This window comes from Paracoccidioides lutzii (assembly GCF_000150705.2).
Source record: "Paracoccidioides lutzii Pb01 unplaced genomic scaffold supercont2.2, whole genome shotgun sequence".
In the NCBI taxonomy this organism is placed as follows: domain Eukaryota; kingdom Fungi; phylum Ascomycota; class Eurotiomycetes; order Onygenales; family Ajellomycetaceae; genus Paracoccidioides; species Paracoccidioides lutzii.
This window is the reverse complement of record NW_015440948.1, coordinates 1,763,272-1,781,692: the sequence shown is the minus strand read 5'-3', so window position 1 is coordinate 1,781,692 and position 18,421 is coordinate 1,763,272. Positions and strand designations below refer to the sequence as shown.

The 18,421-nt window shown below is 45.7% G+C and overlaps 7 protein-coding genes across 7 annotated transcripts; 4 read left to right on the top strand and 3 right to left on the bottom strand.

Moving 5' to 3' along the window:
* Positions 1–162: 162 nt before the first annotated feature.
* Positions 163–770, top strand: PAAG_11241 (hypothetical protein; the record flags this gene model as incomplete). The annotated part of the gene is made up of 2 exons (XM_015846922.1): positions 163–640; positions 670–770. 2 exons carry the CDS (start codon positions 163–165, stop codon positions 768–770), a joined length of 579 nt encoding a protein of 192 aa, XP_015703529.1.
* A 1,636-nt stretch (positions 771–2,406) lies between these two features.
* Positions 2,407–4,323, top strand: PAAG_01209 (hypothetical protein; the record flags this gene model as incomplete). The annotated part of the gene is made up of 1 exon (XM_002797304.1): positions 2,407–4,323. One exon carries the CDS (start codon positions 2,407–2,409, stop codon positions 4,321–4,323), a length of 1,917 nt encoding a protein of 638 aa, XP_002797350.1.
* A 1,150-nt stretch (positions 4,324–5,473) lies between these two features.
* Positions 5,474–7,381, top strand: PAAG_01207 (cytochrome P450 4F5; the record flags this gene model as incomplete). The annotated part of the gene is made up of 5 exons (XM_015844269.1): positions 5,474–5,565; positions 5,643–5,680; positions 5,740–6,032; positions 6,103–7,244; positions 7,297–7,381. The coding sequence occupies 5 exons, from the start codon at positions 5,474–5,476 to the stop codon at positions 7,379–7,381; spliced, it is 1,650 nt and encodes a 549-aa protein (XP_015701050.1).
* Positions 7,382–9,385: 2,004 nt separating this feature from the next.
* PAAG_01206 (L-asparaginase) lies at positions 9,386–11,080 on the bottom strand (the record flags this gene model as incomplete). The annotated part of the gene is made up of 1 exon (XM_015844268.1): positions 9,386–11,080. One exon carries the CDS (start codon positions 11,078–11,080, stop codon positions 9,386–9,388), a length of 1,695 nt encoding a protein of 564 aa, XP_015701049.1.
* Positions 11,081–11,952: 872 nt separating this feature from the next.
* PAAG_01205 (hypothetical protein) lies at positions 11,953–12,780 on the bottom strand (the record flags this gene model as incomplete). The annotated part of the gene is made up of 4 exons (XM_002797300.2): positions 11,953–12,018; positions 12,103–12,257; positions 12,418–12,616; positions 12,712–12,780. 4 exons carry the CDS (start codon positions 12,778–12,780, stop codon positions 11,953–11,955), a joined length of 489 nt encoding a protein of 162 aa, XP_002797346.1.
* A 2,401-nt stretch (positions 12,781–15,181) lies between these two features.
* Positions 15,182–15,421, top strand: PAAG_11240 (hypothetical protein; the record flags this gene model as incomplete). Its single annotated transcript, XM_015846921.1, has 1 exon — positions 15,182–15,421. One exon carries the CDS (start codon positions 15,182–15,184, stop codon positions 15,419–15,421), a length of 240 nt encoding a protein of 79 aa, XP_015703528.1.
* A 1,069-nt stretch (positions 15,422–16,490) lies between these two features.
* PAAG_01204 (hypothetical protein) lies at positions 16,491–17,792 on the bottom strand (the record flags this gene model as incomplete). Its single annotated transcript, XM_002797299.1, has 2 exons — positions 16,491–17,666; positions 17,733–17,792. 2 exons carry the CDS (start codon positions 17,790–17,792, stop codon positions 16,491–16,493), a joined length of 1,236 nt encoding a protein of 411 aa, XP_002797345.1.
* Between the last annotated feature and the right edge of the window lie 629 nt (positions 17,793–18,421).

Below are 18,421 nucleotides of genomic sequence, written 5' to 3'. Positions count from 1 at the left end.
AAAGAAAAAAATATATCGCGACAGAGTCCGTTACATCGGTCCGTTTCCTCCTGGATCGCACTGTTCTTTCAGCCTGTCTAACTTACTGGTTTACCACCATGGCTGTCTTGCCGTGCTCTTCTACGCCCCGCTTTACTTCCAGGTCAAGGGTACTCGGTGACTATGACAGGACTGCGATTAATCCCTCAGGCAGTAGGGGCTGCTGCTGGATCCTTGGGCTTGGGTATCCTTATGCGCGTGACCGGCCGTTATCTTTACTTCATTTATGCGTCCACTTTCTTGCTTGTTCTGGCTTCCTCACTAATTAGCACGTACACCCTCACGACCCCTTCTTGGCATCAGTTTCTTTATTTCTTCATTTTTGGTCTGGGCTATAGCGGCATGCTCACCGTGACACTTGTGGCATTGATTTCTGCGGTCGACCATAAACACCAAGCCGTTGTAGCATCAGCTTCGATCGCATTCCGGAGCTCGGGGAGCTCGATAGGTATCACAGCTGCTTCATCTGTTTTCCAGAATCTGCTCAAAAGCGGGTTATGGTCTCGGTTTGGAGACAGGGAGGATGCGATTGAGATAATCCAGAAGATCCGTAATAGCCTCGATTACACCAATAAGGTACCAGCGGACTGGGCGTCCTGGGGTATTAGATTTCTTACATGGATACTTTAGGGGCTTTGTTTGTTTCCAAGTTGAGTCTGGAAATACTGGGTTTGGTGTCAAGTCTTTTCATGAAGGAGCATAAACTCCCCATGAACCTTGCGAGGAAATGAAATACTAGAAGCCTGCAATCATATACCCTTCTTTTTTTGTATGGGCTTCAATACCTTTTATACTAATTCTCCATATAGACGATAAGGCGTTCAAAAGATAAATTAGGTTAGGTTCAGTACATTCCTCCTTCATGTTGCTTTCGCCTCGGGTTTCATCGGGCTCCATAGAACTGTTCTATCCCCACTCGCACGGGAAGATTCACACAATTCTTGCATGTACTTTTGCAGATATATGGCTAAGATTTACATTACTCACCAAATTCTCAATACAGATACAAATGGCGAAAATGCGCAAGCCCAAGAAGGATACGCAGACAACATTTCCTAGACGGTGGACCCTTTACGATCCCGAATCCCGGCAATTGTATGACGTCTAGTGCACGGTTTGCCGAGCGTCAGCCAATATTTACCTTCCACTCACCTCTCGAGTTTATCCACATAGGAACACATCTCCTACATTTTTCATTTAGATAGAAATGAATATCGTATCGTAGTAATTGCAGAACATAGTTGATATCATTGATGTGACAAAAATACAAGATCCAAGCAAAATCCCAATTCCCCAGGGCTTATAAATATCTGCGCTCTGTGAGAAGATGGCGGTGGCAATAAGCCCAACGCTTATTTTTGGCAAGTCGCCAATTTGGTGGACTTGACTGACACTCGAACCATAATGCTTTTGGAACACTCCGTATTGTCAAGTCTCTTGTTTTCCTCCAACTTTCTTTCATATTCCAGATAGAATCATTGCTGAAAACGAATCTGCGTTGTCTTCTGAGTTTCTGAAGAGACATTCATTAAACATCACCATTAAACCTCCAAATTGTTTCTATAGACCCTGTGTGATACACAAACTCTTTTGGACTGGCATCATCCTACAATCTACGGATAAACCGTCCTGATTCAAGCCGTTATCAGAGCAGACAGCCTGTCAGTGACTGAGAGTGAGATATAAGTCTTTAAAGAAAAAACTCGTATGTGTCTACCAAATCCCCCACTTTCGACGGATGTGACTTCCGATGACAAATTGAACCTAGATCACACCAATCCACCCATCCAGAGGCAGCCAACGCAAGCAAAGACTGTTAGGCCCTATTTGATGCGCACGTAACTTCGGTCTCTCCACCTACTCACTGGTGTTTGTTGGTGATTTGCAGTATAACGATCCAAGCATCACGCCCCTACGAATCGAACAATCGAATACGTTGCGTTTGAAATACAAGCCCAAGTTCGTCGATAGGGGTAGAAGGGGTTTGAGAAATACCAGGGAATTCCTTCCGTGATCAAAAGAGCTTCCCATATCGCAACAAGGGGAAGAGCGTGGAGCACACGAGAGGTTATATACTGTCGCGATTTGCCGGACGACTGACGGGCAACCTGTGCTACGTACAAACCTCAAAATTATGAATTTATTGATCCAACTTCCCATTACTCCGGAAATTAAAACTGGCTATTCAGGTACATGAATAAGAGTTGGGAAGAGATAGGGTCCTTCGCGTGAATAAGGCAGAAGCCACAGCAAGCTTGATATTTAGCAGCGGATTTGCGAACTCTTACGGCCGCAATTTTCAAACGTCTGCATGTGTTTTTAGCCTTAGATTTCAAGGTGCTGAAACTAACAAATAGTTTGGTAAGGATGCCAGGTGTGGTGGCCCTTGAGAATAGAGATGAGGATACAGAAACTGGGGGCGATTCCCATACCAATGGAGTCAAAGACGATCATGTTATGGGAAGACTCGAAGTAGAACTGGATAGAAGCTGTTGGCCGCCGTCATTCCCATTCGCTTATAATAACAAACTACGAAAACGAGTGCTTATTTCGACCACTGCATCCTTTGCAAATGTTGCGATTTTTTTTCTTATGAAAATACCAGATATCGAACTGCGGGTGATATCCGATGATGTTTTGGATCTTGCACAAATAACAAGGGAGGCTGCTTGTTATGCTGACACACCTGTTCCCGCTCAACCCGGTTCCAAATCGAATTCACGGTCTTGGATAAGTGTTACTGGTGCGGAGTTAATCAGCTGGGCGGATGTGCTGATTCTCAGCCCTATGGCTGCCGGAACATTGGGGGCAATGCTAGCAGGCCTCACCACAAGTCTTACATTGACAGTTTTACGAGGATGGGATATTACGAAAACGGTCTTGCTGGTTCCTGGAATGACCTTGTCAGAATGGCAATTCCCACTGACCAAGCGGCAGCTCAACGACTTAGCATCGTCTTGGCCGTGGGTAAGGGTTCTGCCCCCGATTCTTACCGGATATAAGCCTCCCACTGGGTTGGTAGAAATTCCCTGGGATAGCTGGGCTATGTTTGGCAACGAAGTTGGGAAATGCCTCGGTTATTCGTCAATTCCTATCAGCATACAGGAAGATGAAAATTTGGCCAAGTATAATTTCAGCCGGGATGGGCCAATAGACAGGGACTTATCAAATGACCGTGACAAAAACGCCCAACAACGGAACAGGGAGCTCTCTCATAGCAAAGATACTAAGATTTCCACCAATGGCCTTCCCAAAGAGAAGACCATCCTTCCCCCCGAAATATTGAGTATGATATTTGAGATCCTTGATGACTGGGAAACAGCAACCTCGGTCGGCATATATACTAAGATTCCGATGCCCCGGAAATGGAAACGTTATATCCCTACGTCGATGAAACCCTCCACAGTTGAGTACGCTGTTCTTCGCGGGTCAATGAAAGAGATTGAACAACATCTCTCCAAAATTCCAGCCTGCAATCCATTATCCATTCTTGTCACAGACCTGATCTTTAAGTTCTCCCGAACAGATATTCTGGACTATCTCCGCAAATCGCGAATGGATCTGTATTTAGCGACACCCCAGCTCAAAAATCTTCCCTTATCGGTGTCAGCCAAATTCGGCAGCACAGCCATCCTTACATGGTGGCAGAATTGCTCCACTCTTCCGACACTCCCTATAAAAGACTATCTCCCTGAGGCGATCGATGCAGCCTCTCGCGCCGGATTTGTGCATACGCTAGAATGGTGGCGCAAATCCGGTCTTCCTTTCCGCTACACAGAACGCTCCCTAGAGTCAGCCTCCGCGGAGGGCCGCATCGCCGTCCTCGACTGGTGGAAAAACACCTCAAAAACGGCACCGCCTCATGACCCTGTCCCTCTGAAAGTCGGCAAATCTGTCCTTCTTGCAGCACAGACCGGGCGCACTGATTCGCTTGCCTGGTGGACAAAATCCGATATTCCGTTTGGCCATGCAGAAGCTGTGACTCGGATTGCCAGCAGTCATGGCCATGTTCCAGTCCTGGACTTCTGGTACCGACAGAAGCGCGAGAAGCTAATTTTTGATAATCAAGTTCTCGTTGGCGCAACGAAAAATGGCCATGTCGATGTGCTTGAGTGGTGGAAACGGAGTGGTCTGCCTGTAGAGTTCAAAACGTGCGATATCGAAGAGGCGTTGGAAGACGCGGTTTCAGGTGTGGAAGAGCGCGTACGACTGTGGTGGGCGCAGAATGGATTGAACTTAGGGGTTGGAACGAACGAATGGATGATGGTTAAGTCGTTAAATTAAACCAAGAAAACTTGGCGATCATTATTGTTAATCTCTACTCTTATCTACTTTTTATTTCATTCTGAATTACGCTTTTTGTTTCAATTTGAAATGCAGTTAGTTGTATTTGCATGGTGACGGTGTTGTGTGGTTTTCTTCCGGTCTTTCGCAGTCACAAATCTCATCACCTTCCTCCTGTCTCGGTTTCGGAAATGCATATAGGTTACGGCCTGCATTAAATGATTGGTTTTTCTTTATGTCCCTAACATTGTCTACCTTTCTCTGTCTAATTTCTTCATGGCCTGCTGCTTTCGGTGTTAAAATCGGACAGTTCTTAGTGCCACTTACTTTCTTCCCCTGCGAATGCCACTTGACAGATCAGCAAATTTAGAAAAAGCGTGAAAGTTTAATAGCTGGCTGCCTTGTCTTCCTGTCCTTACCAGCATTGGTGTCTGCATGCCATCATCTCTGCGACGTCTGGAAACCTGGGCTGAGGCTGGGCATCAGAGCTACCGGATCGAACGCCGACAAACTGCGGGGCTGCTGATATTTCGCCACTCCAAACCCTCCCTTCCCCGAAAAATGTCGCTTCGACCTGAAGTGAAAGTTGAATGTTGGTAAGGGCTTCTTGTGGTTTAAAATTCCTGGTTAGGAACGACGCTTTTTACCTTGCCCGTGTATTCTCCCCCTCAACGATTTGGATACTACGTTCCGAATCGCACCCCTCATGATTAGATAATTAAAACTATATCCTTGATCTGACACGTTTTCAACCTCATTCGATCCCCGATCCCATCTACGAGGCAGCGATATGTGGAGAGAAGGGCTCTAACAATTCGGTCAAATTCAACAAATCACAAAGCTTCTGCGATAATGGTTACCCTAACAGGCGCTTTTTGAAATCCCAGGTTGAGTGGATAAATATATTAATTGGTATCGTCAAAGCACACCGCGAAAGACATCTGTGAGCTTGCCATAATTACCTTTTCGACATTTCATTTCCTGTGGTGAACAGATGGGGGCCTAGTTACTCACCAATCTCTTCTCCCTGCCCGTGATTGGAAACACACGCCTCCGTGGCTAGATCAACTTCTCTCTTGAAGTAAACACGGTTTTAAAATCCATTTCTGACTCTTTCCCATTGCCTGAATATTCATAAACTATGGCAATCATGGCTCTTGGATCTGTGTTTTGGAGCGGCCTTTCCTTGTGCCTAACAGCCATTGGCGAAAAATATTTTCCAGCTTATACGATACGCCAGTCGTTCGTATTGACATTTATCACCTTATTCATGTTTTTCTCAGTTGCTCGCATTTTCTACTATTTGATTCTTTATCCAGCATTCTTTACACCCCTCAAACATCTTCCAATGCCACCCGTAAGCCCATTTGCTCATTTTTTTTATAGTATTCTAACCCTCCATTTACGTGAACCCAGCATTAATAATTCATGAACAGGGCCGGAGTATATGGAATGGTCATTTTGCTGCCCTTATTCGAGAACCCCAAGGATATCCGGCCCGACGCTGGGTGCAAGAAATTCCAAACAACGGCGTTATCCGATTTTATCACATTGCAAATACGGAGAGAGTCTTAGCATTTAGTCCTAGAGCCTTGGGAGAGATTTTGGTTTCGAAAGCTCATGACTATGAGAAAACTACCCAAGTGAAAAAATCGTTGCAACAAGCAGCTGGTGATGGTCTCCTCGTCGCAGAGGGTGATGTCCATAAAGTACGTTACTTGTCTCTTCTTTAGCTGATATGATGATATTTTGCATCACTCATTAATTATTTGTTAACAGCATCAACGAAGGATTCTAAACCCTGCCTTTTCTTTCCGTCATGTTAAGGACCTTTACCCAACATTTTGGAGCAAAGGGATTGAGATGGTCAAAGCCATTGAGAAAAGCCTTGAAAAATCTCATGAAAACCCAAAAATCATAGAGATTTCCGATTGGGCAAGTCGCACAACTCTAGATCTTATCGGTCTCGCTGGAATGGGCCACGACTTTGGGTCGATCTACAACCCGACAAATAGAGTCAACGTAGAATACAGAAAAATGTTTAGCGAACCATCGAAGATGATGGTAATCCTCGGGTTTCTCGGTGTGGTTTTGAATCCGTGGATCATTTTCAATCTCCCCTTGCCGCGGAACCGCAAAATCAAGGAGGGATCAAATTACATCCGCAGCGTTTGCCAGGAGATAATCGATGCGAAGAAGCAGAAGATGACAAGTAAAACAGAACGCGGCGTAGACATACTTTCCGTCGCAATGGAAAGCGGTGGATTCAGCGACAAAGAGCTTGCTGACCAGGTCATGACATTTATCACCGCTGGACACGAAACAATTGCATCTGCGGTTCAGTGGACGATCTACGCGCTTTGCAAATATCCAGAAATACAATCTCGCCTCCGAAAAGAAATCCGCTCCTCGTTGCCTTCAATATCGACGGATAATCCAACAGCCATATCCTCCTCCACCATTGACAGTCTCCCATACCTGCAGGCTGTCTGTAGCGAATCGCTCCGCTTCTACCCCCCAATTCCGTTAACAGTTCGTGTAGCCATCAGGGACACGATGCTCCATGATGCATTCATCCCCAAGGGAACTGTTGTTAACATTGCGCCTGCCGCGACAAACCACGATCCCCAGCTCTGGGGCCCAGATGCCGGAATATTCAATCCGGAACGATGGATGGGCCCTGGAAGGGCGAATACCGGCGGTGCAACAAGTAACTATTCTTTTTTGACATTTATTCACGGGCCGAGGAGTTGTATCGGCTCAGCCTTCGCACGTGGAGAGCTGGCATGTCTTGTGGCGTCTATGGTGGGAAGATTTGAGATGGAGTTGCTGGATCCGCACAAGGAATTGATGGTTAAGGATGGGATTTCAGGGGCGCCAAGGGATGGGGTTGTGGTGAAGGTGAAAATTTTGGAGGGATGGTGAGTCAGTCGAACATTTGAGTCTTTTGTTAAGTTTTATGCGTAAGTATAGGGCCGGATATCTACGAATTGCCGGGTGCGAATGCATGTTTATCAAAGAGAATGGGACGGTTTTTGGCTGCGCGACTTGCGTTTGATTCCAAATATATCGTTTTGTGGAGGCTTTGGTACTGTGTAACAAGATTATCAATGTCAAGAGCTGTGGAAATGGTTTTACGAGATATCTAGATGAGTAACTAATGAAGCAATCGTTTGTCTGTCCACTAACTCTGTGTCCCTGAGCATCATGACAACTTGATTGATTGATACTCCTCAAAGTTCCTGCCACTCCCATTCTGCGCGAGTTCATAACTGTACATAAACTGAGAGCCTCTATGTTCATCCAGTCATTTTGCAGGAAGAAGTGACTCTGGGTATAGGAGGGTCCAAGTGCCAATTATCCATGTGCTAGCAGATCCAGAACCTGGATCAACAAACACACAATCCTGTTGAGTCCCGGCGATGCATGTCCTCTCCAGCAGAAGCGGGATTTGGGACGAATAACTCGTGGTACTGCCCACCCAAGGAATGTTCACTGAGACGGAGCATCGAAGTCATGCTGTAATCTGCATCCTATTCTAAAACCTTTTGTGGCTGCTTTCTGTCAGAAGCTTAAATGGACTTGAAGCAAGTGATGATCCCTTGAATTAGCCACGCAATCAAAAGTCCAATACTTTCTCACACGCCGATCTCACTCTCTGCGGGTATCTAGAGCAGCCATGGTGGACATAATAATCACCCGTAGCATCCAGGTTGTGAGGAATTTTGAGGCAAGATGATGTGGTCATTCCTGGGAACGTATCACTTTATCCCGAAGTTCTGGCAGGTTAATAAACAGGGTTTCATACTTTGACCACCCTCGACACTGATATGTCGTATATATTTTTGGTACTTCCGTGAGATGTCAAATCACTCTCCACGGAGAGGTACGATGTTATCAAGATGGTCACACTTCACTGATTATACCCACTAGCTGTTTTGTCAAAATGCCCTCGATATTCCCGTATTTCTGAATCGATCTTCTTCCCAACTTTCACAATATATCATACAAAAGCATGGCGAGCTCCAACTGAAAGAGAATACACTGGAAGGCTCGAGTCTTACAACACCGCAACACACATAGTCATCAAGCCCTATAGCTATGGAAAGGTTGCCTCAGAGCCTTGCCTCTATTTCACGTTTGCAATTACATTCCACCCCGTAAAACTGGCCCCACTCGTTGCAGGCCTTGACAAGTCATCAAAGTCCCCGACATAAAAAATCGGATTTTACCTTCCGGAAAATATGATGGATGGCACACCTATGACGTCGCGTCCTGGGACGATTCATGGGCTGCATGTTTCTCCAGGTTGTTGAAAGGACTCGGGAATTCGACGCCAAGATGAACAGGACCTGGAATGAGCTAGACTCTGCAATGAAACTTATCCTCGCAAAGGTTGCAACCAGGCTGAAAGGTATTCTAGAATGAAATGGGAGGGTGGTCAAACCGTATCTTTTTCAGGTTCCTTGGGGAAGACCAACAGTGGGACGAACTTCACAACAAGAGATATTTACCTTTTAGACGTTGCCGCCATTTATATATGCCCACAACGAAATGGAAAATGAAATCTCACGGGATAACCATCACTAGATGAAGGATAAGAGGTACTGCAAGGAGTACGCGAAGCATTTCGAAGAAGCGAACCAGTGGAGGAGTGAGACGATAGGCTGAAATTTTATGGTATGGAAATCAAGCTATTATATTCGACAGCAGTACAGGAAGGAAAATATATTCGACATCAGAATTTGGAGGATCTGATTGAGTTGATATTAAACGTATGGAGATGGGGATTGAGGATGTGTGCACATGCCACTTTGTTTGATTGTCTTCTGTTGTAATTTTCCTTTCTTCTCGCAACTATCCTCAAGTTCCCTTCCTTTGGTTTCGCCTTTTCCACGCTTTGGTAGTTGCGAATGTGAAATAATTAACTTGCTATACACGGGCGTTAGTTGTTATGTGCTTTCGACAATATGAGATTTAGGGGTTGTCTAGAGGGAAGTTTAGCATGACTTGGTGAGAAGTCACGAAAACAGATATACCGCGCTATCCACCGCCTATCCAATCACTCATACTCGTTCCTAAAAACCATCACCCGCTCCACATCCTGGCCACCCTTATTCTCCATCCAAGCCCGAAACATCCCCTCGCAATTGAAATCAAACACAACCTTAGCCCTCTGCAAACATTCCCTATCCACCCCCTGTTCATCCCCATCAATATTCAACTCTGCCTCAATCCCGATGATTCCTCCTTCACCCTCTCCCGTCTTCCCCCATCGCTTTCCAGCAGAACGCTGCAATTCCCCGCCAGGCCCCGCGACTGCTGTGATTGCGTGCGCAAGTGAGACCGGCTTTTCCGATGGAGAGAAACGGGCCATTGCGGCGGCGGTGCGGGCGGCTGCTGTTCGGAGAAAGGAGTCACCGTTGCCCGTACCAGACAGTGCGAGAATTCGCCGGCGGTGATTGAGCTTGCGATAACAGGGTGAATTGTCTCTGTAAGTGGTGAAAGGCGCGTCGCTTATGGGCGCTTTTTCATTGAGGAATCGAGATATTGGTAGGGAGGTATATGCAGGCGATTGTGGTGGCGGAGAGAAACAATCGCGGAATATATTTAAATCGATTGGCCAAGGGAACCCAGAAGAAGCAGGTAACATTGTAGTTGAAATAGAAGCCGACACAAGTGGCATGGGAGTCGCATCTTGGCCTTGATAAATCATTTGTCTCTTGGATTGTGTATCGCGTTGCGATCCATCTCCAACATTATAATGGTTGGCCGCCCCCTCCTCGATTGCCTCAACATCCCATGCCTCGGCCCAGAACCCGGCTCCCAGCGTCGGAGTATCTCCAATGCGTCCAGGACATTTATTGGTCAATCCACCCGTACTTGTTGCAACAGCAACATTCCCCCAGCGATCGAGACAAACACATCCCACCGTTCCCTGACTCAAATACAAGCTAGAGCCATCACCTTCGTTTCCACCTTCTGCGCCCACAATTCCCATCTCTCCACCACCTGTCCTCCAGCCTTTCGTCTTACCCTTTTCCAATCCCCGCTTATGCTCCTCCCACCTCTTCTTCGTCCAAAACCAGTCATCAGGACAAAACTCCAAGCCCCAGTCCTTCGCCAATCCTTCTACATACTCCCCACTGAGCTGAGAATGCATACTACCTCCGTCATCGCCATTATCGCCATCACTTGCACATCCAGTCCTAAGCAGCACTTCCCTCGCCAACTGAATCGGATGTTTCACATTGCGAATCAGCATCACACCTGCACCTCGCTTTATCGACCCTAGGTTTTGCCCAGATAATATCCCACTACCATCACCGCCACCTCCAACGCTGTTAACATCACTAGCTTCGTCGACCAACGACGCAACCATCACCGAAGCCTCCATCTCAATAGTACCCGCCAAAGTAAACACGCTGCCACGGCCGCAATTGAAGAGCTCGTCATCTTCCATAAGCGAGACAGCATGAACTGCAGCATTTAGAGCGCTGGCGGACGAGATGTGAGGGTCGTTTTCGACGGCATCGTTATTGCTAATACCACAAGTACTGGTATCTTCTAGACCTGCATTGAGAAGAGCGGTGGTGGAGCGGAGATAGGTGAGGAGAGATGCGTGGTATTGGCTATAAAGCTCTGGAGGAAGACGGGAGCGCTGAATATTTCCTGCACCACCGTGGAGGATGACTGCTGGTTTGAAAAGGGGTCTTCGGGGAGGTCGCTTGGGTTGTTTGGAGGCTGTTGGTGGCATTGCGTGTTGACTATTCAGTTCTTGCGATATCCAAATTCGGATGCAATGGATGCTAAGGGAGTTAGAATAATTAAAAGTGGTCAAGACACTAACCGGTGTCCAATTGTTCGGTTTGCCCACGTCTACCAGAATTAGAAGAGCGAAATTTGCGAGGAGATGTTTTGTCTGAGGGCGAAGTTGGTCCTTTGAGATGACGTCCAGGTTGATGTCGTCAAGATCACGTGTTGATAACGAAATCCTGCCATGCTGGATTATTATAGGAATCTGCTGGTCAGTCAGCAGCATCAAAGACAAAGTCCAGTTGGTAACACTCGAAAGACTTTAATTATGGAATCTCGGATATATATACTATACTGTTTCTTTTGCTGGTGTCAAATATATTGTACACGGAAGTGGTAGAGAAATGTTATCCCCTTTCTCTTCCACGTTCCAAAAACATCGCTGGAGGGTTGGAAAGTTTTGTAATAGGAAAGAATCTCCTGTTACATGTCCTGAATATGAAGAATATGTGAGGGTGCTCAGGATACATAGGTGGTGAGTGGTAGAGCGCCTTATCAACAAGGGGATGAGAGAAAAACACAATAGGGGAATGTGAAACTGGAAACAAGAGTATCGGAAACATGAACCATGAGAGAGGGATAAGCAAAGCAAAAACATAAAACAAAAAGTACATGAACAAATAAACTGAGGTTAAAAGTGACAAGAGACCGTGAATAAAAGTGATAGAATGGAGATATCTATAACCATGCCTCCGAGACAAATGATATGATCCAATGGCTGAACTCCCGCATGAAAGATGAGGGATTAGAATGGGTTGAAATTTGATACCCTATGGCGAGTATGTGGATGGGAAAATAGTTATAGGGAGGCGTTTAAGCCAACATTGGTGACTGCGGAGACTTATCTTCCGAAGGGGGAGGTGGTGGTGGTGGTGGAAGCTAATTATAGTAACATTTGTTAGCACAACAGAAGAACCTCTCAGGCATTGACAGATAGGCGGAGACGGGTGGACATCGACATACGTCTAATCGTGTATTTTCCGCCATCATTCTTTGAAACCCGATTCCGACTCCTTCAATAACAGCCAAGAAGCAAGCGCACATAATGGCGGAGTTCCTGGCAGCCCTCATTCCACCACGGATGGCAAGTGCACCACCTGTGAAAAATCCCGCAATAACTAAAATAAAACGCGTTAGACAAAACAAAGGCCCGGTATAAGAAGCGCTCCTTTTTCCATCAAGTAGGCCTAGTAACAACTCTACAAACTCACTCACTCAACAGAAGATAGGTTGAGCGGAGACGCAAAATCGATCAGTCATGAAGGGTTAAGCACATACTGGCATTGTACGGATCCTCCTTCTTCCTGATTCCCTTAACTGCACAATCGAATGTCGAAAACATGCCACCCCATACACCAAAGTTACCACCAACAACTGGTGCTCGAGCCTTAATTGCGGTAATAGCTCCTATCCGCCGTTCGCCGTAGGGACTGTTTCGGAATCCTTTCACACCGTGCCATACCGCTCCACCAATGGCCTGTTTTTAAATTATGTTCAGTCATATAGAACAGTCCAGGGTACAAGCAACCAAACAAGAATTTATTAATGACAGAAGGGGATTGATTAACATACACCCATACTAAACGCACCACCAAAGTCGCTGAGCGCGACCCACGGGCAGGGATCCCTTGTGTGATCCATTGTGATGGTGACTGTGAAAGGGGTTTAGGCAAAATAGGAAAAGACAATGAGTCGTACACAAAGGGTGTGTAGTTGAGACCAGGTCCAACTAGGATTGATTCGGAGGAATGGACGGATCCAAATTTAAAATATTAAAACTAGAAATAGACGGAGTATCCGGCAGCCCTGTTCGTCGCTGGACTTTGGCTGCTGCTCTCGTGTCTTCTCAAGTTGATAATATCCACAGCTCAGCTCAACAGTAACATCCAGGCTCCGGCTCAAGTGGATGAAATGCCGGAAATATTCGTTATAATCCTCGAGGAAAGTTGAGTCGCGCCAAACAATTCAATTACGCAAACAGATGAACACAGAATGAAGATAGGAGAGGGAAAAAGAAGGGTAGATCGGTCAATGTGTCGTCGCTGGTGATGTTGGCGGAGGAGGAAGACTCATGGACTAGGTTTTTCTTGTTCTATTCAATCGCGTCGCAAAACTTTTTGAACCAGTCACGTGATTATATTAAAAAGAAAATCATGTGATTTAACTAACTACTGCTGAATAACTAATTACAAGGCGCACGAGGATCCTTTGAACAACCATCCTCGCAATCGAACAAGAGGCATGGAAACTGGCAGCTCAGGAATAGCCAACTAGAACATGAACCTGCTGAGAAAAGCCTTCTTGTTACTCTATCATCATTCAGTTGTGGTCTATTTAATGAACCGTATTGGAAATTCTCTGGCTATATACTTTAGCTTCACACACACGGTGTCTTCGCATGTATTCAATCTTAAATCACAGCCTCCAACCCCATTCCAATCAGACAATCCAAGTGGCTGAGTGTTGCCCTACTTATCATCCTCCAGAATTCATCAGATTCATATTTCACCAAGAGTTTGTCTTAACGCTTGGGTTTTTTTTGGGTCATATCCCCACATTTCCCAATCAGTTGCAGGCCCAGAATTAGGGGTCACCGCTATAATTCTTTCAGCAATTTCGGATATTTGATCGTCCACTACATCAAGCCTTTCTGCGCTTCCTTCCCATCGGGGGACATTAAATAAGCAATATCCGTGGCTTTTATCCCCATCTCCTTGGAGGTCCGTCTGATGAGCTCATTTCTAGCTTTGCTATCGGCCGCACAATTCAAAAACTATTTCGCCCAAGTTATGTTTGACATGAAATAACTAAATCCTTTCCACATTTGGATTTGGCGTATTTCGACTCCTGCGAATCCATACCAGGGTAGGTGTAGAAGACAGTATTGCCATCGATACCTTTTCCTTCGAGAAAGGTGACAATCTCGCTCAGCATAGGGTATTTATCGCTGTCGCTGTCCTGTTTCTGCAGTTGGTTTTCAAACGGTACCTCCAGTGCAAGGGCGAAGCTGGCCAGCAGGAACGAAACGAGGTGAAGATAGCAGAGGATTTCATGATGTCAGCCGCTTGGATATAAAGAGGTGGAAATGAAAAACTCAAACTTGAGAGTAGGCTCCTTCACCAAAAGGATTCGGATTTCTCCTTTACACTCGCCTTTGTTACTAACCTGGAAGAGGGATAGCCCGATTTTATGGCGAATTCATCACGGATACAGGAAGAAACGGTATCTAAAATAGAAACAACTTCAAGCTAATTGACCTACAGTGCAGGACCCTGTGGGACACTCGATTTCTTTACTTGCTGGTGTAAGTGTTCTATTTTTGGAATTCCTGTCATAAGGGTGCTTGTTTCGCTGCGCAGGTGAATGTTTGCATTTTTCCCTCCTTGCAACGTGAGGTGCGGCTCATGAAAAAATAGTGACTTGCACAAGCTCAAATCCCCAGTGATATGGCTCTTGAAAATAGGTTCGATCTAGTCCGGTAAAGACTTCGAGCATTCTATTAAAGCGAAAGTTCTAAAACTGTCATTACTGACTTGCTATTATTGCTGTGGAGTATCTCAGATGATATTGTTAACAAATATAACAGCAGTCCCATCCACAATGCTATATTCTCAGGTGATAACAATTCATGCTACATTCCATAGCTAGCTGTGACTAGATGTTGATTACTATCTGCTCTCACTGAGCCCGGAAACTCCCTACTCGGCATCACCTATCCGCGCGGCAACGGATGCTGCCTCAATCCCATTTTTCCAAACATTCTATGAAAGGACCCGTCCATTGTACAGAGGCAATTTGAGCGAGAAGGAACACTGCTCGCACTGGCAGTTATATGTGGGAGATCCCTCGACTTTGTCTCCTATCTCTTATCCTGCGGTGCGGACCCGAATCAACCACCAAGCGTAGTCCCATTCCCAGTTGCTGGCGCTATACTGGCCTACCATGGGTCAGTGGATGCGGTGGTGTTTCTGCTGGAAAATTGCGGCAGACTTCAACACACAGTTGCTCTTGTATTGCTGCTTTCGGGGATTATTACGAAGCAATGAAGTTCCTTCTAGAGTGGGGGGCAACACCAGCAACGGATCCGCGAGATGACGGTATCCCTGATATCACATATATTGGGCCAGCACTACATGTTGCAGTCCACGAAGGTCACTTGGAGATAGTTGGTTTGCTGCTGCTCCAGCACGGGGCAGACAAGAATCAGAAGAACCAGGAGGGAAACACGGCGCTTGGAGTTGCTGAGACTAAAGGTCATATACACAAATATTGGGGTTGTTGAAAGCAAACTAGAGGGTAATTACCTCCTCCGCTACTCGCTTGGCAGACAAAACAGATTTGTATTTTTAAGTGGTAGTAAAATTTGACTATTCCTGTTTCCACTCAACCTGCTACTCGCTCCAAATGGTTTCTTGCAGTGAAAAAACTCGCGTGAATCTTGCCATTGACCTTAACTAGCTTCGGACGTAAAGATCAATATCTATTTAGTTAAGCTGTGGATATGTTTCTAATCTGACTTCGCCCGTACTTTTTAAGCAATGTTGTTAGGTAGAGAAAGGTTGGCAAGAGAACAACTCCCTTGACGGACAGGCCGTTTGACTTAAGAAATCATTCTGACCTAACAAGTCGGAATTTGCCCCCGTTCCTATTTTCGATTCATTGCATGTAATAAATGAGCTTCAAGATTATAGCTGGTGATGTTAAATATACCTCAGAGCGTGCAACAAAGAAGCCGATGAAGTCAGGGTTTGACGCTACAGAGCGTAAGATGGATAAATCGGCAAGTTTGTATTTATGTGCCCGTATATCTTTCCTGGTTTTGCATGTGGGTGGCTAATGACTCCCAGCTTGGATCGTCAAAACAAACCTTTCATTATTAAAAGTTTTTTTTAAGGCCGAGGGGCAAAAATTTTGATATGTACAAACGTATATGGTCATCTCACGATAATCAGTGCCCTAATTATGGCATTTCTAGAAATAAATATGAGCATGAGAATGAGAATAGATCGCATGAAATAAATAATAAATGGCCATGAAGATAGGTATGAAAAATATAAAACCCAAAAGAAGAAAAGAGAAATCCACATTACGCCTCCATGGTATCTATTAAGTTTCAAACTTCTCCAAAACTCCAGTAATATATATATATATATATATATATTTTAAAAAAAAAAAAAAAAAAAAAAAAAAAAAAAAAAGGAGGGGGGGGTGGGTTATCGATAAAGCCAAGCAGTCATATAGATTTTGCAAAAATAGAAGAATACATGCAAGGTAGATCCAGTCATTAGTTATTACGACAGGAAAAAAAAAGGAAGAAACGGAGGAGGGTTGATGTGTTAGCGACGACAACCCTATTTACTAGGCTTGAACAGAAGTCTTAAAGGACTTGGCTTTTTCGTCTTGTCCTTCCTTTTCTTGTCTTTCCTGTCCTTATCACCTGAATCAGTCAGCTCCTTGGCTCTCCTGGACCGTCTGGAACTTCTGGTAGTATTACTGTACTTCGAAGAGGTATCACGGATAGACTCCACGCCTCTGACGCTTCGTCGACCACCATACTCTGAGCGAAGGTGGCTGGCATGGCAATGAGGGAAAATCCCAGACACAGCAGCTGCTCGTGGTGTGATGAATTCCCCATCTACGGATGTCGCAACACTTTCTGCTTCGTAATCGGCCACACCACGCCTCCATGTCTCGACGCGGCTAAGGTTCTGGTTGAGTTCTATCAACTCATCCGTGCTGCCTTCCGGTTCGGCAGAGCCAGCAGTAAGTCGCTTGACAATCTTGTATCCCCCGAACATAACAATGGTAACGCCGACTCCGACGCCAGCAGCAATCATGAACTGGGGGCTTGACAATAGGGCAAAAACAGCGGGTGCGCTGGATTTCAACGCTGCCAGTGCTCCTGGGGCTAGTTTGGAGACGAGGTTGCTTATTTCAGCCAGTGTGAGAGCGACAGCAGCCATGGCTTCGGGGTTTTTCTGCAAGTGGGCCATCGTAGCTTGCACAGAGTGTTGTGCGCACTTGGCTTCGACGAGGAGGTCCTTGGCTTTGGCAACCAGTCCGTTTACATCTTTCCCTGAATTTGGGCTCCTGATTCGTTCTAAAGATGAAGGATGATATTCACCATAAGCTAGGTTCATGTCGATAAGAGGAGTAGAGTGGGACCGGGTTCCGGGATGGTGTTGATGGCGTTGAACAGCAACATCATGAGAGGTGTGCCTCCGTGAGAGTTCTCGTTTTGGTACTTGGTCTGGGTGGATATGTGTGGAGGGTGAACCATTTTCAACGTCGTGAGGGTAACGGCGGGCGGGATGACGATCCAGTTCGCCGTGCCTAACCACAGATCTCGTTCTTCCTGTGCGCCTTCTTGAGGACGCAACGGAGCGGGAATCGTGGATGGTGTAGTTGGCTAGGGCTCGACGAGCTTCCAACTCCGCGTTCTTGACTGCTTTCTCTGCGTGAATTTCAGCCTTCCTTTCTCGGTAAGCTGATCTAGCTTCTTTGAAGACACCGAATAAATGTTTGCTCTAGAAAGATTGGCAAATATGAGAACGAATTTTTTGTTATAAAAAAAGCGTACAGGAATAACTTACAGTGCTCACCACCTTTCCCGACTTGTCAAATACTGCGATCGTCTGGCCTATGGTTGCCATGTCGATATGGGATTGTCGTTTTGCTTGTGAAATCAGGTGTGTATATTCAAGACAATAGCCAAAAAAAGAACAAAAATCGAAGTAATTATGTATTTCTTCCGAGGCTTATATTGACATTTACTTGAGAGTTTAGGGGGAAGATGACGATTAGAACGGAGATTGGCGGTGTAGATTGGTGACGGTGGGCCGGACAGTCACAGCTTGACAAGACTGTTCCGAGGAGGTGATAAAGCTTTGGTGTAATGGATAGAGAAATGAGAAGGACGGTAAGGAAGCCTTTCTGATGCTGGTAGTACTTGGGAGAGCTTCCCAAATATTGGGAAGAAACTCTTTAAACGAAAATGCGGTAGGAAATATGAGCTTTTCAAGTGAGTTGGATAGCTGGCCAGATAGAAAACGGGTGGATCGAAGTCCATTAGAATGGATGTGGAGAAGGCATGCACAACCGTTGGTTCAAATAAATCATGGACGATATGGCTAAGTTTGTTCGTGTGGCAGACGGTGATTGTTGGGCGACAATTTAGTATGGTGCTGAGACATAGAACTTCCCCCGCGGCTGTGAATATTAAGGTTCTTGAGGAGCATCCAACTTGTAAACTGCAGCTAATCGCTAAAAACGAAGCCAGAAG